This window comes from Hemicordylus capensis, chromosome 13, assembly GCF_027244095.1.
Source record: "Hemicordylus capensis ecotype Gifberg chromosome 13, rHemCap1.1.pri, whole genome shotgun sequence".
NCBI classification, from domain to species: domain Eukaryota; kingdom Metazoa; phylum Chordata; class Lepidosauria; order Squamata; family Cordylidae; genus Hemicordylus; species Hemicordylus capensis.
In genome coordinates, this window is record NC_069669.1 from 3,576,593 (window position 1) to 3,594,683 (window position 18,091).

At 48.9% G+C, this 18,091-nt stretch overlaps 1 protein-coding gene across 8 annotated transcripts in view; it reads right to left on the reverse strand.

Annotated features, from left to right (window-relative positions):
- The window catches only part of CACNA1H (calcium voltage-gated channel subunit alpha1 H), a 485,794-nt gene that overhangs the window by 104,976 nt on the left and 362,727 nt on the right, over positions 1 to 18,091 (reverse strand). For all 8 annotated transcript variants that reach the window (XM_053276619.1, XM_053276620.1, XM_053276616.1 and 5 more), the window contains 4 exons: positions 13,598 to 13,709; positions 9,984 to 10,117; positions 6,689 to 6,786; positions 1,155 to 1,314 (listed from right to left, as the gene is read on the reverse strand). In XM_053276619.1, coding sequence (XP_053132594.1) covers positions 1,155 to 1,314; positions 6,689 to 6,786; positions 9,984 to 10,117; positions 13,598 to 13,709 — 504 coding nt within the window. The remainder of the gene's footprint in view (positions 1 to 1,154; positions 1,315 to 6,688; positions 6,787 to 9,983; positions 10,118 to 13,597; positions 13,710 to 18,091) is intronic.

Consider the following 18,091-nt stretch of genomic DNA (forward strand, 5'->3'; position numbering starts at 1 on the left):
CCATAGGCACCGAATCTCAACATCAAGACCCCCTATCAGCCACCAGGAACATTAGGAGTGGAGCAGAGAGGGCAGGCCTGGCCTTTTCTTCTCTCTCATTTCTTGTATCTCTGCTCCAAGTCTTTTCTATTGGTAGACTTAGGTCACTCCCTCCTTCTTTGTTCTCTCCTCTGTTCCTTCTTCTTCCTTCCACCATGAGGTAGCGAGTGCAGGGTGCAGGCTTTCTATCTAAGCTGGTTACTTCCTAAAATAAACCTTTACTTGTTTCAGCCCGGAAGCAATTGTCTCCAGATGCCCTCACTGAGCTCTGTTCTCAACAGACTGGGTTCCTCTGCTAAAAAAGGGGCTAACTCGATTCTCCCCTACAAACGCTATCATTTCAGGCTGCAGGTTGGCAGGGAATGCCACCTTTTTAACAAGTCCGCCATGTGAAAATAATCCCTTGCAAGCAGAAAGGTAGCACACCAGGGAGAAAGATTCCGGGCTGGTTCTCATGTCCGATAGCTGGGTAAGGGGAACATCCAGCTATTCTGCAAGCCCTGTGCAGGCTCCCGAGAAATGACTGTGTGTCGGCAAAAACCCTTTTTACTGACTTGCGCTGCTGGTTTTCCATTTGCAGAAAGTTGGGGTTTTTAAAAAGCATGTGGGAACATTAAAATATATGACTCTCTCACCTGCAGCCTGAAGTGGCACAAACCTTTCCACAAGCTTTGGACTGCTCTGCCTGGAACATAAGAACATAGGAAGCTGCCTTGTACTGAGTTGGACCCTTGGTCCATCTCGCTCAGTATTGTCTACCCAGACTGGCAGCAGCTTTTCCAAGGTTGCAGGCAGGAGTCTCTCTCACAGCCCTATCTTGGAGATGCTGCCAGGGAGGGAACCTGGGACCTTCTGCATGCAAGCAGGCAGATACTCTTCCCAGAGTAACCCCATCCCCTAAGGGGAATATCTTACAGTGCTCACATGTGTAATTTCCCATTCAAAGGCAAACCAGGGCAGACCCTGCTTAGCAAAGGGGACAAGTCATGCTTACTACCACAAGACCAGCTCTCCTCCCACTCAATACCATTGTGGGACATGCAGGCCAGGCCTGTGGAACCTTCCCCCAACAAAGGCAGCAGAGAAAGAAATGAGATTGACCTTGGAGGACTTACATTTGAAGGTTGGTGTCTAGGAAACATCTGTTCCTCAGCAGCCCGGCCCAGAGCTGGACACCCACGATCCCAAAGATGAAAAAGACAAAGAAGCACAAGAGAAGAACGTTGCCTAACATAGGCAGAGTATCTAACAGCAGGGTGACCAGTATGCGCATACCTGCAGAGAGAGAAGGGGGAGAGGAAGACGGGGTATTAGGAAGCAGAAAAAGTGCCCACAGATCCACTCTGCAGAGGCTTGGTTTTAACAGAAGCAAGTGGGCACCATCCAGGACATTGTACTAGTAAGAGTGGTATTGATGGGTTTGACGATACTCTTGTTATGTGCAATGAATGTGCTATCTAGACCCATTCAGACATTATGCTTGTATGTATTGCATGTACAGGTGTCTGTCCACACATATGTCTTTCTGCATGGATGGCTGTACAGGTGTGCATTTTTAACGTGAAACTAGGTACAAGCCCCCTTCAAACTTATTTTAAATATTTATATGCCACCTCCAGCCGCAGAGGCACGATGCCTCTCAATAACCAGTTGCAGGCAAGCAGCAGGAGGAGAGAAGGCATGCCCTCAGCTCTTGCTTGTGAGCTTCCCGGAGGCATCTGGTGGGCCAATGTGTGAAACAGGATGCTGGACTGGAACGGGCCTTGGCCCTGATCCAGCAGGACATGTTCTTATGTCCCTCCAGCACAATGCTTTTACGGCAGCTCATAATAATAATCCCAATAAAATATCGTACAATTAAAAGAGAGAGAAATAAACAAACAGGCAGCAGAATAGTATAAAACAGAGGGCTAAAAACGGGCATCCCAATTAAAAGCAGGTTTAAAACCTAAAGATCACTTTATTATTATTGTTATGACTTTCTATATCTGCCCCAAAACAACAGTTCTCTGTGCAGCTGATAAGGAGTGTGGTTCAAATGTGGGAAAAGCCTCTTTGAAGAGGAGGTTCTTTAAATCCTTTCTAATTTCGGAGTTTTGTTGTTGTTTTTTTAATGCAGAGTACAAAGAGGAGGTGTACAACTGTAGATGTGTTGAACCAGGCCTGCTCAACTTAAGCCCCCCCAGCTGTTTATGAACTCCAGCTCCCATAATCTCAACCACAGTGGCCAATAGCCAGGGATTATGGGAATTGTAGGCCAACATCTGCAGGAGGGCCGAAGTTGAGCAGCCCTTCAATGCAAGTGCTTACAGATCTGTACTGTGAACACAGAGTGTGCATGCACTGAACCTAATGTGTGCAATGCTAACTTCCTCAGTGTTAAGGACAGGGGCGTATCTAGGGGAGAGGGGGCCCGTGTTCATCCTTCTCTTGGGAGGCCCCCCAGACAATGAAGAAAATAGGGATGGATGGATCTGGAGGGCCCTCAGGAGCTGGGGGCCCCGTGTTCTTTGAACCCTTTCGTTCAATTATAGCTACGCCCCTGGTTAAGGAAGTGCCCTTGGAAAGGATTTGTTGGGGCTGCCAGGCTCCGGAGGGCTGCTCATGATGAATGCAGTGAACAGACATTTTGGGTGGCTTGCAAGCATTTCTGCAGAGCCGGCGTCACCCTGCTGCCAGCGCCTGGGCGATGCCGAACTTCAGCTCTCCAGCACTTAAGGCAATTGCAAAGCACGCATCTGACCGCCTCCAGAATACAACCACCGCTTCTCTGTCTGATGAGCATCGGACTCATTTGGCAGCATCTTTCCCCCCGCAACCTCTGCGGCAATAGTCTGCTGCCTTTGCCAAGGGTGCAGCATTGGCCCCTCCAGGGAAGGCAGAGCAGGGCCATGACGTAATCTCTCCAAGAAGGAGCAGCGAGCGAGTAAGTGAATGTTAGGGCTTTGCCTGTGAATTGGGGGATCAAGACGGATTACTGGGATGGCTGATGCTATCGGAGATTCATTACACTCTTGCTGTCCACAACCCCCCTTGCTCCAGAGTTCCAGTCTGGCACCGGAATGACCTGCCGTTGTCCCCACGGGCGAAACTAAGCCCCCCATCAAAGGCAATGCAAAGCACTCTGGCTGGAAGTCAGCAGCTCTAAGCCTGCTATCAGGAGTTTTTTCTGGGCTAAAATTTAAAAAGGAAGCAGGTAATTTGCACCTTGATATGCTCCAAGGCCTATCAAACCCTGGAGCTGCTGGTCTTCAGCTCTTCCTTTTCTGTTTCTATGGCCAGCTGTCACTTCAGCGTTGTCTCCCTCAATTCTTTGTTCCTCGCCCCTCTCACAACCTGTCCAAGACTCCCAACCCCCTTCAGCCAACATCTTCAAATCTGCCACCCAACTTTCCAGTACAGATTATGTAGATTCAGATTGAGCAAAGTTGGGATGCTCCAGCGCATACAGAGTTATGCACCGCCACTGAAGTGGAGCAAAGATTCCCAAGAGAGAAGGATGCCACTTGACCAACACAACGCAACATCACTAGAACACAGGAAGCTCTCTGCTACTGAGTCCGACCCTTGGTCCATCGAGCCCAGGATTGTCTTCACTGACTGGCAGTGGCTCTCCCCGCCCAGCCCTGCCTGAAGGAGACCTGGTCTTGTGGAAGCAAGGATGAATTGTTCTCTTTGCTAAGCAGGGTCCATCCTGGTTTGCATTTGAATGGGAGACTATGTGTGAGTGATGTAAGACGTTCTCCTCAGGGGATGAGGCCACTCTGGGAAGAGCATCTGCATGCTTGTGTGCAGAAGGTTCCAAGTTCCCTCCCTGGCATCTCCAGCTCAGAGGTGATTTTACCCCTGGACTTTGGGGCCGAAGTTCAGGGCCTCCACACCCCCTGCCCCCCCAAATCCTCTTTCGTCTGTCCTGGGTGACATCAATAACCTATGTGTTAAAATATGATGCTTAACTTGCAGCAGGGGTCCCTCCAAAGGCCTTTAGGTCCAGGCTCCAAATTTACCTAGGTGCACCTCTGCTCCAGAGAGAGAGAGAGATTCCTGCCTGCAGCCCTGGAGAAGCTGCTGCCAGTCTGTGTAGACAATACTGAGCTAGATGGAACAGGGGCCTGACTCGGTAGAAGGCAGCTTCCTATGTTCCTAGTAACTATAGTCAGTTTTTATTTATTTATTTTACATTTTATATCCCGCTCTTCCTCCAAGGAGCCCAGAGCGGTGTACTACATACTTATGTTTCTCCTCACAACAACCCTGTGAAGTAGGTTAGGCTGAGAGAGAAGTGACTGGCCCAGAGTCACCCAGCAAGTCTCATGGCTGAATGGGGAGTTGAACTCGGGTCTCCCCGGTCCTAGTCCAGCACTCTAACCACTACACCACCCTGGCTTGCATCAGTTTGTACTTTTTCTTTTCTGTGTTGCCTGGGAAGAAGGCCGAGGCCTTCTTTTCTGTTTTTCTCCATTGGCCCCAATTCATATCCCATTGGAACAATGAAGCTTTTTTCAATTGTCTGACTACCACAAGACCAGCTCTCCTCCCAGGCACCAACTGGAGGGGACCGTCCCCACTTTGCTCAGGGCCAGTGTGGGGCTCCAGGGAGGGACAGGGAGAGAGAGGCACCTTTCCCACCTCCTCTTCTCTCCTTCCCCACACCTGACCCAACCGACTCTGGAAACCAAAACCGAAAAGAGAGGGGAAAGCCAACTGCTTATTTAATTGGTCCCCTGTGGGAGACGGTAGCCAATTACAGGGCTCGGAGTTTGGTCTGTCCGTGATGTCATCTACCCTAGCAACCAGGCCCAGACTCTGCTAACCCCTCCCTCAATACAGGCATTCTCCTATTTCTTACAATAACATCTCATAGGGAAATTTATGGCCGACAGCCATGAAGCGCGAATATAGTCATGGCAGCCAGAGAGGATGCAAAAAGCTAGGTGGAAAAAGAGGGGTGGTTGCCCAAGATGGATCTCCACTTTGGATTCTCTCTGGGCTTTAGGCACTGGAAAGCAAGAGGCTAGGCTTAAAACACCCCTGGAGAAACAGAGTGATGTCGTGGTTAGAGTGTTGTCCTAGAAGAGATCTGGGTTCAAGTCCCCATTCAGCCAGGACGCCCAATGGATGAGCTTGAGCCAACCTCTCACTCTCAGTCCAACCTACCTCACAGAGTTGTTAACTTGGGGAGATTAAGTGGGGTCATCTACATCCGCGTGTGCCACGCTGAGGTCAGTGGAAGAGGGGCGGGATGCAAGTGTGAAGAAGAAGAGGAAGAGAACCCCTTGCCTTGTCTACGCTGGATGAACACAGATGGCAAGGGTGCAGGTTTGCACAGGGGTGTGAAGGGTGAACCAGGGAGGAGAGCTGGTCTTGGGGTAGCAAGCATGAACTGTCCCCTTTGCTAAGCAGGGTCTGTCCTGGTTTGCATCTGCATGGGAGACTACCTGTCAGCACTGTGAAATATTCCTCTCAGCGGATGGGGCTGCTCTGGGAAGAGCACCTGCATTCTTGCATGCAGACGGTTCCAAGTTCCCTCCTTGGCATCTCCAAGATAGGGCTGAGAGAGACTCCGGCCTGCTGCCTTGGAGAAGACGCTGCTAGTCTGGGTAGACAATACTGAGCTAGATGGACCAATGGCCCGATTCGGTATAAGGCAGTTTCCTATGTTCCAGTGGTAACTCCCTTCCATGGGATGCCCTCTGCCACTGAGACATTCCCAAGAGGTGGCCACCATTGGCAAGACCAGATCATTCAAGGGCTGCTGCTTCTTTGTCGAAAGAAAAAGTGGGTGAGCCAGCGAAGCCATTTCTGCTGGATACCTGATGATTTTATCCTACAATTACACCAGCTCTCAGCAGAAGAGGATTTCACTGAAAAGCAATAAGATGGCTCAGACATTAGCATATCAGCGAAGGATCACCAGGCAGAGAGCCGGCGGTGCCAGGAAATGAATTCAACTTGTTGGCTTATCTTTCAAATTGGATTGAAGAGAAAAGCAGCTGATGCAGCTCATGAAGGGGGCTTAAGGCCCACTTGATCCTCTGAGAGCCACCCCGCTTGGTTCTGTCTTGAACAACCCAATGCTCCACTTAGCAGCTCCTGGAAAGTGCAGACTGGGTTGGCGACGGTCTCGGGAAGGCCGATCCAGTGGCAACATTGAGTGCTCAGCATTAAACCCAAGGCAAGAGCAGGGCACAAGACTGGAGGTGCTCACAGAGATTCGTGGACTGTGGCTCTGGGATAAATAGACCAAGAGGACAAATGCATGGAGGACAGGTCTATCAGTGGCTACTAGTCTGGTGGCTATAGGCCACCTCCAGCCTCAGAGGAAAGATGCCTCTCAATACCAGTTGTAGGGAAGCAAGAGCAGGAGAGAGGTTATGCCCTCACCTCTTGCCTGTGGGCTTCTCAGAGGCATCTGGTGATGGGCCAGGGTGTGAAACAGGATGCTGGACTAGATGGACCTTGGACCTGATCCAGCAGGCTTAGGTTCAGGAAGCAAGCAAACCAGTAGCCAGTCCAGAATGGATCACACACTGGTCCTACAGAGAACCAACCCAGACAACGCAAGACCGCTACTGCAAGACCAGCTCTCCTCCTTTCAGGGAGGGTGGGTGGGTGGTGGGAGGGGAGAAAGCAACAAAACAAGACTTACTTGGCACCCTGTTAATGGCTCGTAAAGGCCTGAGAACTCGGACCGTACGGATGGCAGATAAGCTGACGTTGTGTCCATCCAAAGAATATTCCATCATCCTGAGGAGGAAAGAGACAGACAGCCAGAGGTGAGAACAAAGACCCCACATGTCCTCTGATCTTTTTGGGGTGTGTGTGGAAAAAGAGACATCAGGAGCATTTCCAGTTGGGGCTTTTCGCTTGCTTTCCCTCCGGAATGGAGGGTGTGTGTTCACATATTGGCCAGATTTACCCCAAAGTCCCTGCAAGCTATTGGGGAGCCCGTCACACACGATATGGGTTTTTCATTTCAACAACAAATATTTATATACTGCTTTTCAACAAAGGTTTCCAAAGTGGTTTACATAAAGAAATAATAATAAATAAGAAAAGATGGCCCCACAAGCCACCCCTAAAGACACCCCCTGAAATTACCTCTCCGTGCACACTCTATTAACGTGACTCCTTAGCACTAACAATCATGTTTACAGCCTAAGGCCAGAGGTTCTTCTGCAAGGGAGGTGGCTTGTTAGAGCCCAGGAGCGCAGACGTGCCCTCAGTGGGGGTTATTGGTTGGACGATATCTGCAGGTCTTTGGCGCGTTAGCCCTCCAACCTTGGAGGAGGTAACTCCACACCCAGGCTAAGCAGAGAGACTGATGTGTGTGTCAAAACACACACACACACACACACACACACACACCTGCCCATGCAGAGGACATGGGCTGCTCAGTGGGGCCAGGATGGGGAGGAGTTTCCCCTGCTAACTGAGCAAAGAGGCACTTTTTAAAAAGTGGTGATTCTCTTTTTTTAGCAGGGGGAGAGCAACTGGCCCTATCCAACCCCAGCACAGCATCCCTCCAGTGGCTGTTGCTGGGGTCAAGCTTGTGTTTCTTTTTAGATTGTGAGCCCTTTGGGGACAGGGAGCCATCTTTATTTTTATTTCTCTAATTTTATTTCTCTATGTAAACCGCTTTGGGAACATTTTTTTTTAAAAAGCGGTATTTATATACCGCTTTTTTGAAAAGCGGTATATAAACATTTGTAGTGAGAGGAGGAGGAGCTGTGCAGCACCTACACCCACCCGCCTGCCTCCCTCCACAGCCTCTGCTTGGCTGCAGACTCTGAACTGCCACCAGCTTGCCCCCATTTACTGGGGGCAATGTGGCCCAATGACATCATCACCTGGTGCCACCTAGCAGGCAGTGACATCATTAGATTGCGACGGGGAGGAAAGTGGCGAGTCTGTGGCTGAGTGGGGGCCAGGGAAGCAGGCAGGTGGAGGCTAGCAGCCGCGGTGGCAGGAACTGTGGGCCGCTGCCAACATCACTACCAGCGCTTAGATTATAGGCTCCTATGCAGCAGCATCATAAGCCTCCTGTTTAATCCTGTTCCATCTACCTGCCGATTATCAGCAGTTTTTGAAATGGTCAATTCATTAAGCAGCCACCATCACAGAGAATGTCAGGAAAACAGCCGGAGCTGATCTATGGGCCACACGGCAAGGAAATTTATATTGCAATTTCCACCTGCCAGTTAGAGCAAATAGGCCTGCAGCCAAGCGCCAGGTGCATGAGCTGAACAGACTTTCCAGGAATAATGCAAACCATTGTCTAAAGCTGTTACACAAATATCGCAGAATCCTGAAGGGCTGTCTGGCTGCACTCCCAATTTGTCAGGTCATTAAGTAGCTTCCACTACAAATGGATGCAGCATTTTTTTTTTTTAAATGGACATAAACAGGAACAAAACACTGTACTGTTGGGAAATGTACTTGGCCAGGCTGGGAAAGTTCTCAAGGGAGTGTGAGAAATCTATATCATTTAGGCCTAAGGGTTGTTGTGAACTCTGGTGACCATTGGCTTAAATTCCCTGATGTCACAGAAGGGCAGGGCAGGCAGAAATGCCTCTGTCCTATCATTCAGGGCTAGGGAAAAGGTCATAGCTCAGTGGCAAAGCCCCTGCTTTGTATATCCTGGTTTACTCCCTGGCAGTGTTCCCTGTAATAGGAATTCCCAGACGTTGTTAAACTACAACTCCCATAATCCCCAGCTGCAATGGCCTTTGGCTGGAGAAAGATCCCTGGGCCCCAAACCCTGAAGAGCTGCTGCTAGTTAGGGATGTGCATGAGCTAACTTGGCAGCTGCAGGCAGGGCAGGGATCGATTCCTTTAAAAAGGAGGCACGCGGGTACTTACCTACTCCTCTGGAGCCCCATTGCTCATCCGGGACTGGTGCTGGTGCGCAAAAGACTGCGCATGGCTGCTTCCTTGTTTCCCGAAGCCTGCCCACGGCATTGGCACGCACATGATGCTGCACGCAGGCTGCTGGGAACAGAGAAGCAGCTGCGCAGAGTCTTTTGCACGCCAGCGCTGATCTCGGAGGAACAGTGGGGTGGCAGAGGAGCAGGTAAGCACCTGCATTCCTCCATTTTAAAGGAACCATCCCCACCCCGCTGAACCAGTTCGGGTGAGCCCGCCCGAACCGGTTCGGCCCTTCCACCCTGCGGCACTGAACCGGGTTGGGCACATCCCTACTGCCAGTCAGTGTAAAGGAGGCACCCAGGCCAGGGGAGAGCATAACATCGGCCCCCATAGAGACCAGCTCTGGCCTGTGAGGACAGTTGGGGCAGCAGCCCCCGCACCCTGCTTCCCAGGAGTATGGGAAGACCAGGGTGCCCTGAAAGGAAGGCAAGGAAGGAGGCTTCCAGGCCAAGGAGCTCTTGTCCTCAGCTCCTGAAAAGACCAACAGCCCGAGACAACTTCTTAAAATCTTCTGTAATTTGCTTTATTTTAAATATTGTAAACCGCTTTGGGTGCCTTTGTCAAGGCAGAAAGGCAGAATAAAAATGTAGTAAATAAAGAAACAATACTGAGTTAGCTGGGCCTGACTCAGTCGAAGGCAGAGCCCACGATTCCCTTTCTGGGCAAGGTGCCTGAGTGTGTGGTGTCCACTCAGCTCCAGATCTGATTGCGTGAAACTAGTTATCTGGATTGTCTCCAGATGGGTTTTCAACCCAGCTTTAGGATCAACATCTTAACACCAGCCACTAGCTGGCCAACTAGCAATGTTTTGCAAAACCAATTGCAGCCATTCCCTGCCTCTCGGAGTTTTTAACACGGCTTTTTATCTGGTGTATGTTTTTCCTGCTTACTGGAGAAATTATTGAAAGATGAAAGGAAAGACACTGAGCTTTGAAAACGTAGACATACAAATACACGTTGGCATCTCTTTTGCGGGTAGCACGCGCGAGCAAGCGATAAGCATTTTGTCTACTGACCCGGCAACCACAATGAAGAAGTCCAGGCGATTCCAGGTGTCTCCTAGGTAACACTTCTGTCCAAAGATTCCCAGAGCAATCATCTTGATTACCATCTCCACAGCAAAGAAGGCAAAGATAAAGTGATCAAATGCCTGGATTTAAAAAGAAAAAAGAAAAAAAAGGTTGCTCTTAGAAATGCACAATGGAACAAACTATCATGCACTGATAAAGAAAGGTTTCCAATCTAGAGAATAAAAGCGGAGCCTTCACACATCCTGATAAGAGCAGCCTTAGGAGATACACCTTTCTGAAGGGGAAGAGCCTATTACTTGAGCCGAAACCCAATTTTGCATGCATTCAAAATCTGGCAGTTTTGAATCCATTCATGCTTTCAGATATATGTATAATATAAATAGAACTCCTACTCACTTTATTTGAAGACTAACAAAGCAGACTGCTAATAGATGGAACAACACTGGGAAGACATTTAAATTAACTGGGAGGAAAAGTCTAAGGGTGGGATCTTGTTCCAGCCCATAATAAATTTAACACCATAATGGTCATATTACAATAATCAAAATGTCAGCAATTGACTTTGTTCTTCTGGCACTCCTTTCCTTTGCCCTCGCGGTCCTGGCTTCACTTGCTCACCGTGCAGCCGAATCCTATTGGCTGCAGCCGCCCACGTGATTTTGGTGAGGATGTTGCAATGCTATGTCTGTCTTGAACAACCTTCACATGGACCATCACAGCCAATAGGATTAAGCAGTGTGGACACCTGAGGCTGAGGATAGAAATGATGCCAAGATGCAGGCGCTTCTGTCAGGGGTTCCAAAAGGATGACCAACAGCTAAATAGTATCAAAGCCACATGTGTGTTGGAACTAACATGAGTATTTCTGCCATCATTTTCTTGGCTGCATTGAGGGACTTTTAAAGTCAATAATATCAACACCAGAGAACATCTACTGCGCCAAAAGCCTTACGGTGTTTCTCCACTTACAAAATACCTTTTGGGATGCCCTTAATTCCCGATGGATGAAGTCCTGTACAACGAAACATGGAATCCATAGTGTGACAGGAGTCTCTCTATTTTGCTTTCTTGTATTGTTCTTATGCACAGCTTGGCACATTTTATGCAGTTCTCCCTTTACATGCTTAAATTATCTTTTACGTTTTGGATGACAAATGCCTCAGCGTTTTGTATCTTATGGCACTTATTGTCTTTGGGTTTCATACTAGTCTTTAAGTGCGACGCCTGTTTGTTCAAACGGGGGATAATTGGAAACAGAGCCCAGAACTCAGCCTGGCTCTTCCTAAAGAGGGCTCCCGTGACGTAGAAGGGCCTCTATGGAAGAAACTTAAATCTTAAACCTCGTTTCCAGACAGCAAGGCAATAACACTAACGTGCCTAATTGGAGAGCGGAATACCTTGCTTTCCCCCAAACACTTGAATTCCCACAGCAACGATAACTAGGATGGGGAAGCAAGTCTGGGAAATCATGAGTGACCCAAAGCCAAACACAAACAACAGACTAATGGAGCTGCTGGGTGAAATAGCAGAGGCTCTCCAAAGATCTTAGCCAGACACAAATCCACCCCACCCACCCACCCCCGAAATCTGCTTGCCTAATTGCTCTGCAGAAATGGGCTTGCAGGCAGCTGACTTAGCTACCAGAGGAAGCTCAGAGCCACACTGGCATCTGCTTGCCTCCATGCTGCTTAATGCAGAAAGGCTTTGACAAGGACGACTGCCCAGATTCAGGAGGGATTTGCATTTGTGGCCAAACTCCAACTCATAAGCTCCAGGACACAGAATGGATGATGAGCTCAAGGCCAAGATGTGATCCCCAGTGGCGCTGGTCTGTGCTGCCTGATGAGCAGAGACGTTGGGTTTCTACAAGGCAGTCGAGGCACAGAGACTGAATGAGGTTCCTTCTACCTCCAGGGAGAGAACCACTGAATGGAAGCAGGGCTGCTAACTAGGTTTTATACCTTTCACCCGGAAGCCATCCCTGACAGAGAGGGAGCCACAGATGCGTGGCAGAGCATTTCTTATTTTGCATGCTGAAGGTCCTAAGTTCTAACCAGTGAGCTCTCTAATTTTTCCATCTGTGTGCGGAATACGTTTTGTTCTGGGTGGCGGTATCAAAGCAGTGCGTACGCTTGTGAATTCAGAGTGGGGTCTTCCTGATTTAACCTGAGTGGAATCTACAATCAACTGAGCAGACATCAAAAACCATGTGAGCACGTGCACATGTGCCCACCTTAGAGGGAACACTGATTCTAACCCTACACATCTTCAGTTAAAAGGATTTGATAGGAACACAGGAAGCTGCCTTACACCGCATCAGACCCTTGGTCCATCTAGCTCAGTATTGTCTACCCCAGGGGTGTACATCTCAAATGCCCCAGTGGGCCGGAACCAACCATGATTTGGTGTGAACATAGGAAGCTGCCATATACTGAGTCAGACCATCTAGCTCAGTATTGTCTACACAGACTGGCAGCAGCTTCTCCGAGGTTGCAGGCAGGAATCTCTCTCAGCCCTCTCTTGGAGATGCTGCCAGGAAGGGAACTTGGAACCTTTTGCTCTTCCCAGAGCAGCTCCATCCCCTGAGCGGAATATCTCACAGTACTCACACATCAAGGCTCCCATCCAAATGCAACCAGGGCAGACCCTGCTTAGCAAAGGGGACAAGTCATGCTTGCTACCGCAAAACCAGCTCTCCTCCCATTCTCCGACTGCAGGGTTCGGAATACCCCCCTTTCCACCTGAAACCCCCGGAGAGCTGCTACTAGCCAGGGTAGACATTCTTGAGCTGGATAGACCAGAGTCATACAACACGTTTGTAGAGATGGGAAGAATAATCTCTGGGCAATGGCATGGGATAAAGAGTTGTGTTTTTTTAAAGAACAAGGCAGCTAGCCTGGAGAGGAGCTAATTTCCTCCAGACAGAGGGCATATGTACAGTACAAACCAAAATCCATTGCATAGCAATATAGGCATCATGGCCCCCTCCAACCCGCCCCCCCCGGGAATTGTAGTTCTGTGTGGATGGTTCAAATGTCTCTCCTGCACCACAGAACTACCATTCCCAGACTGCTCTGGGGAGAAGAGATCAGCTGTGGGACAGGTTCAGAGCAGATGAGAAGAAGCTGGGGTGTGTGTGTGTGTGTGTCAGTTCATCCAGGAGCTGGATGCACTCCCAATTCTTGATAGTGTGTTTCAAGACACAAGCCCCATCATCACTCCAGCCCCAGCTGCGTCGGACAAGTGTGCCCTACCTGGAGCCTACCTCCAGCTTCGGAATGAGGTAGGAGGAAAAACCCTCTTACCCAGCTGGGGTGCAACAGAAGAGCAAGATCCCCACTTCCAACCTTACTTTTATCTAACACACAATCAAATATTTGGGACACGCACAGCTTGAACGAAAGACAATCATGTGAACTGCCCTGCCAAGTATCTATTGTGACATTAGTTAAGACAATCCTGGTTAAGTCCACACTGTTTCTTTCCTTGCGGAACTGTAAACCATACATGTTTCACTTAGCCTTTTAGAAAGAAAGAACAAGAAAGAAAGAAAAAGAAAGAAAGAAGGGGGCGGGGAGAGAAAAAGAGTTATTGCTTACCTCCAAGATAGTGCACCTCTCCGAATCGCACTCGTCATCTTGACACGGTTGGAACATCCCAAGGGTGACACAGTTCAGAAGGATGACCAGCATGCTGACATGCTCAAACCAGGTGGGAGAAACCCATTAAGGAAACCAACGTGACTTAGACATCAGCAAAGATGAGCATGGAACAAAGAGAAGGAACATTGGCGGTATCTGCATACCCAATAGCCCACACCCCCAGCTTAGCAAGCACAAGACTACCAAGGTCAACTCTGCAAAGGAAAAACAATACTGTGAGGTGCTGATCATTCTCTAGAGCAGGGGCTCCTGATCATGGACCCTCAGATGTTGTTGGACTACAATTCCCATCATTCCCAGCCACAATGGCCAAAGACTGCACAACACAAATGATGCAGTCAACAATACATTGGATAGCAAAGGCTAGCATAGAATTCTCTCATCATGAAAAGGCTGATAGAGCCTTTTTGGAAGGGCGGTATAGAAATCAATCAAGAGAGGAAGAAGGAGGCACATGGGAAAGGACTAGAGCCCTACAATGAGGGCTGCCAACTTTTACCAGCCCTGGCTCCTGTGCCTTTAACTATGGCTGCCTTTGGACATACCTTGTTAACCGCAGGTCCAATGGACCTGCATTTTGCCTGCAGTCCCCTAGATGATAACAATATTCAGTCTGGGAGCCGGCAAAGAGGGTGGCAATGGCTTCCTCCGACCCTGGAAGGACAGCCCACACCAGCCAATAGAATTGAAGCCGTGGGAGGAGCTTCCTCCCTTAACTCCAGTTTGGGTGATTCTCCCAATCCAGACGATACAATGGAGCCTCTGGACCGTCACTTAAGTGAGTGTAACTTAATTGCAACCAAGGGTTCAATCGGAGGTTTGGGGGAGGAGTCAGAATGGCGGTTGGATCCCGGGACCACGGTTCCGCTTATTCAGACATCACAGGGGGCTAACCTTAAGGTGACTTTGCCTCAAGTTTCCCTGTTATCCTAAGGTGGCCAATAGCTCGACTGATAGACATTAGCAGGTGATAATACAGACCTGCATACAATGGAAAACTCTACTGGCTGATTTCTGCAGATCAAGCCATGATTAAAAGCATGGGAGCAAGTCAGGCTGTTTCGGGAGGTAAGCTGGCAACCTAACAAATGTTTACTACCAAGTGTTTAAACAACATGAGAGAGACGTTGCAACACATGGAAGATTCCCACGAGCAGGGTGGGATTGGGGGGGGAGTAGAATGGGGTGGTAATTAATTTGGGCCAGTGTGCATTTGGCCCCTTCATTAATTTGATGATTGAGAGATGGAGTAGCGGGTCGAAGAAGGTTAACATTTTGTGAATGATCCATTTCCCCATTATTCAGATGGTATGAATGGTGGGGTGAGTACAAACCCCAATTATTGTGCTATTTGGTCGCAACAGCGGGAAAGAGTATTAGGAAAAATGACTTCAAGTGGCTTTCCCACTGGGCAGATTGCATTAAATTATGCAAGAGTGCCAGTTAAAAAACATTTTTCTTAAGGAATCGGATGAATTAAATACCACTTTAGGCAGCAACTATAACAGCGACAGAAGCAACGTGGGTTCCTTCCAATAAAAGCAATGCAGCTTCAAGTTCGGCTCCTACTGAAATGTATGCAAGGAAACAAATCTTGCAGTAATACACTGTTTTCCACATCCAAGGCGGGGGGTCTTCTACACAGAGCAGATAGTTTTCTGGGAGAAGTCGAAATCACATGTACTAAAACCCACAAAGAGCTCTGCTGGATGAGACCAAACATCTGTCGAGGAGTGACCAATCTGGGGCTCTCTCGCTCTCTCTCTCTCTCTCTCTCTCTCTCTCTCTCTCTCGTTGTCATTGGACTACAACTCCCATCATCTCCTGCTGTTGCACAGTGAGGATGATGGGGGTTGTAGTCCAACAACAGCCGGAGAGCCTCAAGTTGGCTACCATCGGTCTAGTAGCTTTTTGTGGACCTATTTGCTTGCAGAAGTAAAAAGAAATGAATGGGCATGAGACCAAGAACAGCTTGTTTGAAGAAGGATCTATTGAATGTCCTCTATAATAACATTCCAACTGTCTCGTGAGGAGGAGGAGGAGGAGGAGGAGGAAGAGGAGAAAGCGCCAGCCCCAACAAATCTTGCTGCAACTTATGCAATGTTTCTTTTCCGTAGAGGAGGTTGTGTAAAGATAAGCCTCGGCGGGAGGATGTGTCGCATATGCAACAGCATAAACAACTCACTTTTGTCCTGCAATGCACTTGGTTGTGGTGATTTATTTGTAAAAAGGAAAGGAAAGAAAGTGAGTGGTGGGCTGTTGCATGGGTTCCTGTTATTACTGGCGTCCAACTGGTGGGGGGCGGAGGGCACTCTGGAATCATTAATCTTGGAGGGCAGATTAGAATTGTAGCGGAGGAGGAAAACCAGGGCAAGGCCTGTGCCAGATCTGCATCTTGAACGACGGAGGGGAGGAAACATGACGTGAGGGGGTTCGTAGGAAGCGGCCAGCCATTTTGCTTTGCTCCAGACTTGCAGGGCTGCTCAACCTCGGCCCTCCTGCAGATGTTGGCCTACAATCCCCATAATCCCAGGCTACTGGCCACTGTGGCTGGGGATTATGGGAGTTGTAGTTCAAAAACAGCTGGGGGCCCTAAGTTGAGCAGGCCTGCTCCAGAGCCACAGCAGGCTGCTTAATGCTGAGTCAGGGGCCCCTAGTCCATCCAGCTCAGTACTGTCTACACTGACTGGCAGCAGCTGCAAAGCTTCAGGCAGGAATCTCTCCCAGGCCTACCTGGAGATGCTGCCAGGGGGTTTAACCTGTGGCCGTCTGCATGCAAAGCAGGCTGCTCTTCCACTGAGCTGTGGCCCATCCCCTAAGAAAGGAAATATCTCACAGCAGACACTGCTCACATATTGTGAGGGAATGAGGCCTTTACCACACTTTTTTGTTTTTTAAAATGTTTAGGAACACAGGAAGCTGCCATATACTGAGTCAGACCACTGGTCTACCTAGCTCAGTATTGTCTTCTCAGACTGGCAGCGGCAGCGGTTTGTATTATATATGGAATTGATTCCTCCCTTTCTTCTCTGCTAAGGAGCTACGGAGGGGTAAAAAGTTCACAGTTCCTGTTCTACAGTTTGGTTTGGGAGGGGAAAGTTTTACTGTTTAGTTTTTGCAGGGAAGGGAGAGCAGTGTTCCGGTAAGAGGGAATGCCAGATGTAGTCGACTGCAGCTCCCAGAATCCCTAGCTGCAGTGGGCTTTGGCTGAGGATGCTGGGAGTTGTAGTCAACAACATCTGGGATTTTCTATTGCAGGCAACACTGGAAGAGAGGGATTGGCTATATATTTTTTAAATGGGGGGAAGTTGAGTTTGCTTTGATTGGCTTGTTTAGGCAAATTGGAAAGGAGAGAGAGAGAGAGAGAGAGAGAGAGAAAGTTACAGCTGGAATTTGAGCTGAATTGGAGTTAGACTCAGAGAGACACAGTTGGAGCAGCTATGGAAGAAGCAGAAGCTGACTGGGGCGGGCAGAGAGTTTGGAATCACTGAGCTGGAATCAGTGAGCAGAAACTACTCGGTGGTGATAGTGAAGCAGTCTAGCCTACTGCAGGGGAAAGAGGGGAGCTTTTTCCTTTGCACTCCTTTGAGACTGTTGCTGGGCCTGGTTTGCATTGGCTGTTGGGCTTGCTTATTCACTGCTTTTCTTGCACTTTTGCTCTACCTGAATTTCTTTCCTGTTCTACTTGATGTTGCTGCACTGTTTTGGAACTAAGGTTTTGAACCAAGTAAACTTTTTCTAGGTTTTTGAATGGTTTCTATAATATCCCTGTCAATTATTATTCCCACCCCACACCTACTTGCTTGCACCCTACTTGCCACACCCATGAAACTCACTGGGTGACTCTAGGCCAGTCACGAAGCTCTCAGCCTAACCTACCTCACAGGGCTGTTGTGAGGATAAAAATAACCATGTGTATCGCTCTGAGCTCCTTGGAGGAAGAGTGGGCTATTCATGTAAAAACAAATGACCCTTCTGCCTTTGGGGGATAATGAATTGTTTATGTTCAGGGCCTGCTGAGGTGGGATCCTCCATCCAAATGCAAACCATGGCAGACCCTGCTTAGCAAAGGGGACCATTCAGGCTTGCTACCTCAAGACTAGCCCTTCTCCCCTCCAAAGGGAAGCGGGAGGCAGTGCTGACTTAGTACGGCCTGTTGCTGTAGCAATTCTTGGTTATCACACACTGATTTTGGAAACTCCCAGCCATCAGCAGATAAGGTACAGTGCCCATTCCACCAACACCCTCTCCTACCTTGGAATAGCATGCATCGCCACAGACTTTCCAGTGATCCCAATACAGCTGAGAAGCCATGTTGACAGCGCCCCATTCCAAGGAAAACTCCCTAATAGCCCCAGTTTGAGGAAACTATGGCACTTTTAAAGAAAGTGTATTTGCACAATACTGTACATACCTATAGCAGTGAAAGCC